The sequence below is a fragment of the Belonocnema kinseyi genome, chromosome 9, assembly GCF_010883055.1.
Source record: "Belonocnema kinseyi isolate 2016_QV_RU_SX_M_011 chromosome 9, B_treatae_v1, whole genome shotgun sequence".
NCBI lineage: Eukaryota > Metazoa > Arthropoda > Insecta > Hymenoptera > Cynipidae > Belonocnema > Belonocnema kinseyi.
Window position 1 is genome coordinate 104868745 of NC_046665.1, and position 11836 is coordinate 104880580.

The following is an 11836-nucleotide window of genomic DNA, read 5'->3' on the forward strand; positions in this document are numbered from 1 at the left end:
CCCCCTCCCCAACCAAGAATGTAACGTAGCCGTTGGCTAATCGCAGATGTCAGGTTTCTACTGGGGTTTTAGACATTTCAGTTGCTAATATTTTGAATATATTCATTTTTCAAGAAAGGGGTTGAATATTCAACCAAAAAAGATTTTCTACTAAAAGACCAGAATTTTCTAACAATTACATAAATTTCCTACCGAATAGTTGATTTTTTTAACTAAAAAGATCAACTGTTAATAAAAAATGAAACAGTGAAATTGTAATTTTAAAAAATAACTCTTAATTTAAAAAAATTAATTATTTACTAAATAGTTGAATTTTCTATCAAACTATTGAATTTTCAAAATAAGTAAAACTTAAACCATAAAGATTAATTTTTGACTTAAAAAATACAAAATCTCAACAAAAAAAACATAAATTTTTAATCAATTAGTTGCATATTCAAACATATTTTTTTTACAAAAAGAGTCGAATCTTTAACCAAATACATAAATTTCTAACCAAATAGTTAAATTTTCAAGTAAGAAGATTAATTTTCTACCAAAAAAGAAGAATTTCAAAGAAATTATATAAATTTTCATCGATTAGCTAATCTTTTGATTTAAAAAGATAAAATTTTAAACAAAAATGAACCAGTTATATTTTCATTTAAAAACTTAATTTTTAGTATAAAAAAATTAATTATCTACAAAATAGTGGAATTTTCTACTAAACTATTGAATTTTTAAGATAAAAAGATAAATTTTCGACACAAAATATTTGAATTTTGAACCTAAAAATAGCCAGAAGTGGAATTTTCAAACTAGAATGACAAGCTTTCTACCCAACATGTAAATTTGAAATCAAATAATTATATTTACAACGAAAAAGATCAATTTCAAACCAAGAAGATTAATCTTCTACCGATAAAAGAAAAATTCTCAACAAAATACATAAATTTGTAATCAGATAGTTGTATTTTCAAACAAGCAGATTTTTTTTACAAAAAGCCACGAATCTTTAAAAAAATTCATAAATTTCTAACCAAATTTCCAATCAAGAAGATTAATTTTATACTAAAAAAAAAATTTTTATAAAAAAATTACATAATTTTTCTTCCAAGTGGCTAATTTTTTTAATTAAAAAAATAAGCTTTTAACCAGAAATGGAACAGTTAAATTTTCAGATGCAAAAACTAGATTTTAACCTTGAAAAACAAGAATTTGTAATAAAAAAATATAAATTTTCCAACAAAGAGGCCAATCTTAAAAAAATAAATTGTTGACAAAGTTTTTTAATTTTCAACCAAGCAAAGAATTTCTTTAAAAAACAAATTTTAACCGAATAGTTCCATCTTGGAACAAAAAGATTATTTTTCCATCGAGAAAATATTGTTTTACTAGAAAAAAAGAATTTACTGCAAAATAAATTATTTTTCAACAAAATGGTTGTATTTTCAAGCCAAAAAGATAAATTTTCTATAAAAACAGTTAAATTTTCCATGAAAAATAGGAATGTTAAAAAAAAGTTGATTGTTAAGCAAATAGTTAGATTTTCTACAAAATTGTCGAATTTTGAACCCGGAATATGAATTTTGAAAAAATTTAATTTACAAAGAAATTGTGAAATTTTTGTTTAAAGATAGGACTTTTAAATATAAAAAGTAACTAATAACCAAATAGTTTAATTTTTTACGAAAATTGGTGAATCCTTTACCAAAAATATATATTTTTATCAAAAAAGTTCATTTTTAACCAAATGACGTAATTTTTAACTAAATGATAAATTTTCAACAAAAATAAATTCAAAGAAGGTCAATTTTAACTAAGTAGTTAATTGTTTAAACAAAAAAGATTATTTTTTATTGAAAATTTCAACCAAAAGTGATTTTAATTTAAAATAAAAGATAGTTAAATTCAATTTTAAGACACGAATTTTCAACAAAATAGTTGAATCCTTAACACAAAATGGAATAGGTACATTTTCAGTAAAAGAAATAAATTTTTAACCAAAAAATCTGATTTTCAAGAAAATAAATACACTTTTAAACAATCAGATAAGTTTTCAACTAAAATGATTAATCTTTAAATTAAAAAAATTATTTTTAATCAAAAGCGTTCTACATTGAAAAAAATAATTAAATTTTAAATTTCAAGAGTTATCATTTTAACACAGAAGATTAATTTTTTTCCAGAGAAGACAAAGTTAGATTAAATTACATGAATTCCTGACCGAATATTTTATTTATAATTAATAATTAATTTTCAATAAAAAAAATGAAACAATTTTTCAATAAAATAGTTCAATGTTTAAAAAAGTAGTTCGACTTTCAATCACGTAGTTGAATTTTGACCAAAAAGTATGACTTTTAAGAAAAATAGTTCAACAAAAAAAAAAGAGAAAAGGGAGAAAAAAGAAAGTTTTTGAAAAAAAGGCAAAAAGGAAGAATTAAAGAAACGAGAAATAGGGGAAACAGTCTGAAATCATATAATTGATTTTCTAAATTCTTGAATTGTTATTGCACTATTCCGTTGTCAGGCCATCTTTCGCAAAATTTGTTAAAATTTTATAATAAAGAAAAATTAATAATTCAGAAGCAAACGGTTTGCAAATAAGAAATTAAATTTGTAATAACAAATAAAATTTCAGAGATAAAAATCTTTGGATGGGATACGTGTAAGTCCCTTGCGACGTACGTATAAAGAGCGAAGGGAGTTCGATTCCAGTCGGATACACCAACGATCCCATTTTTTTCAATAATATATTTACTTTTCTCTGTATGTAAATAATTATCATTATTTATTTATTGCCTAAACGTAGTCCAGATAACATTAAATGAAAAATTTTAATTAAAAAGAAATTATTTTCTATATTTAGTGGTTGGTTGCGTGAGGCTGAGAAGATCTTAGTATCTTACCTGCCGGTTTTCGTGATGATCATCTCAGTTCCAAGGTCGTTGAACTTGTCCCAAAGTTCCTTAGTTTCAAGATGGCATTCAATGTCCCTTAATTCGTCGGAATTGCATGTTGTTCTCCGTCGATGCTTCCTCTCGCCGTCGTGACCACTCTCGTACTTCCGGTTTGAGAGATCATCCACAAATCCAACTGGTCCTTCCTCAATGCTGCTGCACTCTTCCACATCAACATCGACTTCCTCATCCTCCTCATTTGCAGATTTCTCTGTACCCTCACTTTCACCCTCTCCAATTCCCTCTTCACCCTCATCATCGTCAAGAAGGGCCTCATTCGTAACTACCGTTGCTGTCGCAACGATATTCACTGGCGCTCTCACGTCTTCTGAAAATTAAAAAAATGGTGCCGATTAGATTATTGTAGACCTTTTTGTGATTTTCGATTTTAAAATGTAAGAAATTTAAATGAGAATAAAATCAAATTTAAAATCTTATTTAACGTTAAATATTCAAGTTAATTTCCTTCTCTTTCCATTTCTTTCGCCTTTTTAATTTATATTATTATCGAAAAACAAAATAATCACCAACATTTCGGCATTCATACAGAATCCATATTAAAGCAAAAAAATGGAGCACGCAGGAACAGCAACGAAACCACGATGCTCTCTCCCTGACAACCGAGAATCAATTCAATTCAACTTATACTTGATAGATTTGATTCTCAGGTATCAGAGAGCAATCGTAGTTTCGTTGCTGTTCCTGCCTGCTCGATTTTTTGACTTTCTAAGGATGCCGTAAAGGTGCCGAAACGTTGATGATTATTTCTTACAAATGTTTTCTTATTGTGATTTGATACTAATAAAAATAAAAAAGACAAAAGCAATAAAAAAGAGAAGGAAGAGAATTTCGTAAGTTCCCTTCTCATTTTTCTTTCCTCTTTATTATTTTTGTCCGAAAAAAAATCTTTCCTCTTTTATTTTTTTATAAAATGGATGACCTGTTTATAAATTTTAATAGGAACATTTTATGGTAGTTGTCCATATTTGGTCGTTGGAATCTTGATTTTATTTTTAGGAATTCTGAACATTATTTTGGGTCTTAATTAGTGAATACGCAATCAACGGAATTAGCTACGAGGCCAATCTCGACTCGGGAAGATGGTTTTCTGCAATATTCCTCTCCTCTCGCAAAACGTTCAGGCAAAAGCAAGTATTTCTAATAAAGCCGGATTCAGCTTAAGTTTCTAAGGATTTAGGATAGGCTACACATTTCTAAGCTTTTTAGGAATTTGAAGAAATCATCTACTACAATTTCATTCATATCTCAATTTTTTAAGAAATTTCACCAGAGTTTGACGGATTTCAATAAATTTCAAAAGGTTTCACGAGAATTATACAAATTTTCAAAGATTTACATAATATGATTTCAAAGAAATTTAACGAATTTTAAAAGGTTCTAAGGTTTGTCAACAAAGATTTTCTGAATGTTATAAAATATTTTAAGGGATTTCAGGGATTTTAAAATATTTTAAGAGATTTTAATTGATTTAAAAATATTTCAGAAGAATTCGCGAGGTTTTTTAAGATTTCAAAGTATTTCAAGAGATTTTAGCGCATCTTAAGAGATTTAAAAATATTTGATTAAATTTCAGAGGATTTCCAAATTTTATATTAAGAATTTCAAGGAAATTTGTCGAATTTTCAGATATTTCAAAAGATTTAATGAAATCTCAATGGATTTCAGAATTCTATAAAGGATTTTCATATATTTCAAGGATTTAAAAATATGTTAAGAGATTTTAACACATTTCGAAGTATTTCAAAAGAAGTCGCGAGGTTTTCAAGATTTCCAGGAATTTTAGCGAATTTTAAGAGATTTAAACAGATCGAATTAAATTTTAAAGGATTTCCACATTTTATGTAAAGGATTTTTCGGGATTTAAAAATATTTCAAGGGACTTAAAAAATTTCGAAATATTTCAAAAGAAGTCGCGAGATTTTTCTAGATTTCAAAGAAATTCAAGGGATTTTATCGAATCTTTAGAGATTAAAAAAATTTTAATTATATTGCAAAGGATTTCAATATTTAATGACGGATTTCAAGGGATTTCAAAATATTTAAAAAATTTTTAAGTATTTTGAGAGATTTCGAACGTTTTCAAAAGAAATCACGCGATTTCAAAAGGTTTAAAAATATTTCAACAAATTTCAAGAGATTTAAAGATATTAAATTTAATTTTAAAGTATTTCCTAATATTATAAATAATTTAAAGAGATTTCAAGTAATTTTAATGGCTTTTAAAAGATTTAATTAATATTTAGTTAATTCAAGGATTTCATTATTATTTCGAAATATTTCAAGAAAATTCAAAGATTTTCAGCAAATTTAATCAATTTCGACAGTTTTTCCAGAATCTCAAATGATTTTCAAGGAGCTCAATCGCTTTAAAGGGATTTAAATCAGACACACGGTATTAAACATAAAATTTAAGGGATTTTAAGGAATTTGTATGAATCTTGAAAAAAATAGTGGTTTACAACGTTTTTCAAATAATTCACAGGATTCTAAAGAATGTGGAAAATTTTCAAAGATTCCGCGAGATTTCATAAGACAAAAAAAATTGGTTCAAACACTCCCTTATTTCATAATTAAAAGAGGCAATGGTCCTATCATTATTTAACTTCCCAATATTATATAATAAATTTGTTAAATATTACTGCAAAGATTTTCTTAGCAATTTTTAAAATCATTTTTCCAATGTTTTTTAATTCAACCCAAAATTTGAGGGATTAGAATATATTAATTAATTTAATTATAATGATCCCATCAAGAAAGACCTTTTTTAACAGAAATTAAAATTTTTTTAAACTCGGAATGGGATATAAAGACTTATTTTAAACAGACATAATTAAAAAATAATTAATGACACACGTTCTTAGCAGTAAAAGAAGGATAAATACAATGCTAATAAATTTTAATTAATTCCAATTACATCTGCTCCCTCATCTAGGAAAAAGATAATCCCAATTATCATTCGTGTTATCTACGAGACCGAGTATTCCCCACTATTTGTTTAACTAATATGAAACATCTGAACAATGTTTTTATCTTTTTATCTATTTATTTCAACAACAAAAAAGTGACTTTCCGGACAAAAAACTTCAAGAAAAAAGTGGAAATCTAAACCAAAAATAGTTTCTTATTTTTTCTCTTTTTATACAATAATAATTAAATTAAAAAAAAAATAGCAAAATATTTAACCAATAGTTATGACAGTTCAACTAGAAACGATTTTTCCACGATTTTGCAACCCCTGATTTTGTAATTCCTACAATTCTGACCCACGTAGTTTCTCAGGGGACTGGGTGAGAAACTTTTGAAACTCTCGCCTCGGAAGGGCCGGAGTGCGTAAGTACGCAGTCAAGTATATTGCGCAATATTGCGCATTCCAATTGGAAACTGTTTGGGCGCCCCTCACTGTTTACATTCCAATTTTTAAGGCTTAAAATTACAAAAAAAAACTTGAATGTGGATTTCCGGAATTAGAAATTGTTATGTTTCAAACACTATTAATTGAAAAGTTTTCAATGTAATAAAGGCTTAATGAGATATTATTTAATTCTTAACCTTCTCAATTAAAATGGTACATTTTTTTAGTTTTCAATTTCAAAACATTCTTTCTGCTCAAAACTGAAACTCAATTTACAAAAATTGCTGAGTATACAAGATAGAATATTTATTCTCCAGTATTGAATTATGAGTCGAGTAAAATATATTTTCTTCGTCCACGGGAATGAGAAAATCGATAATTTAATTTTGAAAAGTGAAACGCTTGTATCGATCAGGAGTAATTTGATCGATTCGTGACGCAATTAATTTAATTAATTAACCAATCCAATGTGAATACAAACCAATCGAGTTGGTTTGAGGAAGCAACAAGAGAAATCTGCAAACTCTCTATGACTCATTTACAAGGTACATTAACTTCGAACATTACACGCTTCTGGCATAATCCTTAGATAATTCTGTCGCATTAAACTTCTGCTACACACCTCCGTGACTTCTCCAGCCACAAAACTGGTTTTCTCCCATTAATTAATATCAACGAGCATCTAAAATGTCGTTATAATCAACTCTTTTTTTTTCATTTTTAATGAAACAGTGGCATTTTTCAGCAAAAAAGAATAAATTTCTATCGAAAGAAAAGAAGTCTCAAATAAAAAACACATTTTTAATAAGAGGTGTGTTTTTAACCAAAAAAGATTTTTTAGCCATAGAGAAAATAACTTCTTTCTGCAAAACAATGTGTAAAGTTTTCATTTCAAGTTATTTCTTTAATAGTTAAAATTTTAACCAAGAAGATTAATTTTTTTGCCAAAAAATCGAATTTACAACAAAATAAATACATTCTTTACCCAATAGGTGAACTTTTCATACATTTTTAAACTGAAAAAGACCAATTTTTGATCAAATATGCAAAAGTTAAATGTTTCTTAGAAAAAATAAACTTTCAAATCGAAAAAGCGAATTTTCTATAAGTGCTTAACATTTAACGAAGAAGACGGATTTTCTAACAAAAAGGAAAATTTTCTACATAATACATCCCTTTTTAATCGAATATTAAAATTTTTAATTAAAGAGAATAATTTTCAATAAATTATAACAATTTTTAACGAAATAGTTGAATTTCCAAACAAAAAATTATGAAATTTTGTTTCAAAAATGCAATAGCTAATTTTTTATTGCAAAAAAATAATTTTCAAGGAAAAAATACGAATTTTTTATAACAAAAGTTCATCCAAAATGTTGAATTCTCAATCCAGAAAGATGAGTTTTTAAACACAAAGAATAATTTTCTATCAAAAAGACGAATTGCCAACATAAAAAAAAATATTTTTTAAAACAAATAATTGATTTTTTACAAAAAGGCTAACAAAATTTCAACAAATTTCATTCAGTGCCTACCGAATAGTTGAATTTTTAAACAAAGAAGATTTTTAAGTCAAGAACAAAAGAAAGTTTTCTGAAATTTGGAATTTTCATGCCAAAAAAACGATCTTTCTATAAAACAATTAAAGTTTCAACAAAATAGTTGAAATTTGTGTAAAAAAATGAATTTGAAGTAAGAAGTTGAATTTTCTACAAAAAAAAAACAAAGTTTTTACAAAAGAAATAAACGTTGGAGCCAAAAATTTAAATTTTCGACCAAGAAGATTGAATTTCTATCAAAAAGACGATTTTGTAACAAAAATAAATAAATTTTATTTAAAATAGTTGCAGTTTCAATAAAAAATGATTACATTTTTTATAAAAAAGAGATAAATTTGCAATAAGTTACAGAAATTTTTAAACAAATTTTTTTATTGCAAACGAATTAATTTTTTTATTACAAAACGAATCTTAAACAAAACAGTCGAATTTTCTGTAAAAAATTCAACAAAACGAGTTTTCTCAAAAAGTTGAATTTTTAACTCGAAAATATTAATTTTAGACAAAACAGTTCATTTTTAACAAAAATGTTAAAACTCAAATTAACAGTCGACTTATTATTCAAATTTGTATACAAAATTAATTTTTAGGCAAAAAACAAATGAATTTTCAACAAAGTACTTGAATTTTCAACAAAAAAAAACAATAAAATTAATTATCAACAGTGTAATTCAACTTTCAACCAAATAATTGAATTTTTAACAAAAAAATGTGAACTCATTTATGAAAAATTTATTTTTTGAATTTTCAACTAAAAACTATGAATATCAGCCAAAATGGATTAATGCAATTTTTAGTTAAGTACAGGGCTTTTAAATCAAAAAGACGAATTGGAAACAAATTAAATTATATTTCAACCAAATAGTTTAATTTTTTATATATGTATAAGGAATCAATTTTTTAAACAAAAATGCAATACTTAAATTCTCATTACCAAAAATTAATTTAAAAAAACAAAAACAAAACTAATTTTTTACTAGATTTAAAGTTTTAGTTAATAATGATTTTTCAGCTAATAAAGAAAAAATTGAACTAATAAAATTAATTTTCTACTAGAAAGAAAAATTCTCTAAAAAATAAATCAGCTTTGAACCAAATGTTTGAATTTTAATCAAGAAGATGTATTTTTCAAAAATTACATAAATTTTAAAAACAAACTTTTTTATTATAAAAAAGTAGTTTTCAATATAAAAAAATTATATAAAATTTAGAATTTTCTACCAAATAGTTTAAAGTTTTAAAATAAATTGTGAAATTTTAAACTCGAGAATATTAATTTTTAACAAAATAGTCCATTTTCATCAAAAGGACAATTTTCAAGTAAAAGTTGAATTTCAAACAGAAAGTCTAATTTCGAACCTGATTTTTATAAAAAATTAATTTTTAAGCAGAAAAAAAAATTTACAAAAAAGTAGTGCAACTTTCAACAAATTAGTTAAATTTTTAAACAGTAAAAACTATTAATAACAGCCAAAATGGATCAATTACATTTTTAGCTAAGAAAATGAATGGTCAACAACAACAAAAAACGAATTTTTAACAAAATTGGTAGATTTTCTTATTAGTGGGCCCTATTAATTAAATTTTATAATTATAAGGGTAGAGCAATAAAAAAGGGAATTTCGTTAAAACAGGGGGAAAAAGAGGAATTCTTTAAAAAAAAAGGGGGGGGGGGAGTGTGAATTCTATTTAAATGTGTTACTTGTAAAATTAAATCACTAATTTTAATTTCTTCAAGCATTTCAAAAAATTGATATTTACTTTCACATTTTCCATGTACGTTTCCAAAAAATCAGTTTTTAAAAAACATTCACAAAAAAAATCAATGTATGTAACTGAATTATATAAAAATTAGGCTCATTTTTAGAAATATCTATATTAAATTTAATACACACGTATAGGAAGTCAGTTGCATTAACAGAAGTTGAAATTTAATGTACATTTTATATAAAATTTAATATATAGGTCAGAATAGCAGCGTGCTTGGGAACTCAAGGTGTCTTTATTTCTTTAAATCTTGTCCAATATTCACAATTAAAGCAATAATCTAGAATTTGTTGATAGATTTTGATATTTCTATTTTGTGTTAAATGAAATTATTTGAGTGATTCTCGGAAATGTAAATTAAATTTAATATACACTCTTCTTAATGACGATTTTATATTGAGATATTAATTTTAATATACATTGGTATTTCAAATTTAATACTATTTTAAACAGTACAACCAACCTTGATCTTTCTCTCTTTTTTCCTTTTCTAAAAATAATTAAAATTCATTGAAAATTATAGGATTTTCTTCGAATCACTAATTAAAATTTTTAAAGCATTGAAGCAAATTCTTATTCACACTTACAGTTTCCATGTGTGCTCGTAGTGTGAATAAGTCAAGTATTATCGTGAATTTTTCTTCAATTGTAAAACGACTTTTTTTATCTCATAAAATACAATGTAAAAGACTAGACATATTAAGTATTTGACATTATCGCAAAATGAGTTGCATAATGCAAGAGCAGGTACTTCTTGTCAGTGTTGCATGCAAACGAGGTGTCATAATGTAACGTCATCACGTGCGTTTTTCGTGATAAGAAAAAACAAGTCAGCATTACAATTTCCATTTTGAGCAGACGTGTGATCAATTTTCTGATTAAAATTATCACCACGTGAGGTTTTCTTTTATTAACAACCGATACTGATCTAACAAGATCAACATTTTTTCCGCACCTGATCCAAGGCTTTGTATTTACCTTGGACTAATTTTTTCTTTTGCAGTATATCATTTTCATGTGTATTTAGTTTTTTCCATACATTTAAAACGGTGAACAGAAGCTCATACATTTTCCGGCAATAAATCTTCGCACAACACATCCTTAAAATAATGAAGTTGAAATTTAAATTAAAGTTGAAATTTTCTCGTAGAAAAGTAAAAAAAAAAAATTAACAATGGAAGTAGAAGTTTCAACTTATCAATATTTTTATTTACTTTGTTTCATGGCATAAAAACAATTTTAATTTCACGTAAATTATTGTAGAAAATTAGAAATCTTGAGAAAAACATACAAAATTTTACAAAAATTGAAACATTGGGAAACTATACTTAAAATGATGTTATAAATACTGGTTACATTAAGATTTTACTTAGATATCAACATCTATTAAACGTAATTTTAAATCCGAGATGTTATTTATTTTTATAATAATTTTATGTAAATTAATTCAGACAGGGAATGCATTTTAATAAAAGAAAAACCTCATAAATTTATTTTTCAAGATATTAAAGTTCAGCGACATAGTCATTACTGTTGCATTAATAACAATAAAAAATAAAATAATATAAAACTTTTAAAAAATTCAAAATTTAAAGGTTTGAAGAAAAGAACAAAATTTTCTTAGAATTACTTGAACTTTTTTTCCTATTAAAGAATATTTAAAAAGATTTTTAAAGAATTTTGATTATTGAAAAAAAATAAATCATTATTAATTTGGGCCGAATTCGAGAAAGTGTAAGGATATGCCAGGAAGTTTTGAAAATATTAAAAAATAATTTAAAGCTTAAAAAAGATTAAAAAACTTAAGAAAAAATGTAGATTTTTTTAAATTTCGAACTAAGACGTTTGAAGTTTAATACCATTTCTGAAGGTTTCAAAATAATAAGTATTTTTAAAAAGTTCCTAAAATTTTTAAACATGATTTTTATTTAGAAAATTAATTTAAAAATATTTTTTTTTAAATTTTCAAAAATTTCAAAAAATAACCTGAAAGATTTTAAAGCAATTTTTTTAATCTTGCAGAAGTTTAGAAAAATTGTCGAAACATTTCGAGTTTCAAGATGATAACAAAATTTTTATTAGATTCCTGGAAAATTCTTTAATGATTTTTAAAAACAAATTTTGAAAAGAATATTTGCAAACATTTCAGAACAAATTTTAATTTACAAATTAATCTTTCTAGCTTAAATCTGATT

At 24.9% G+C, this 11836-nt stretch overlaps 1 protein-coding gene across 1 annotated transcript in view; it reads right to left on the reverse strand.

Moving 5' to 3' along the window:
- LOC117179688 (T-box transcription factor TBX20-like) overlaps positions 1–11836 on the reverse strand; it is a 94244-nt gene that overhangs the window by 68748 nt on the left and 13660 nt on the right. Inside the window, exon 2 of the mRNA XM_033371713.1 lies at positions 2892–3270. Coding sequence (XP_033227604.1) covers positions 2892–3270 — 379 coding nt within the window. The remainder of the gene's footprint in view (positions 1–2891; positions 3271–11836) is intronic.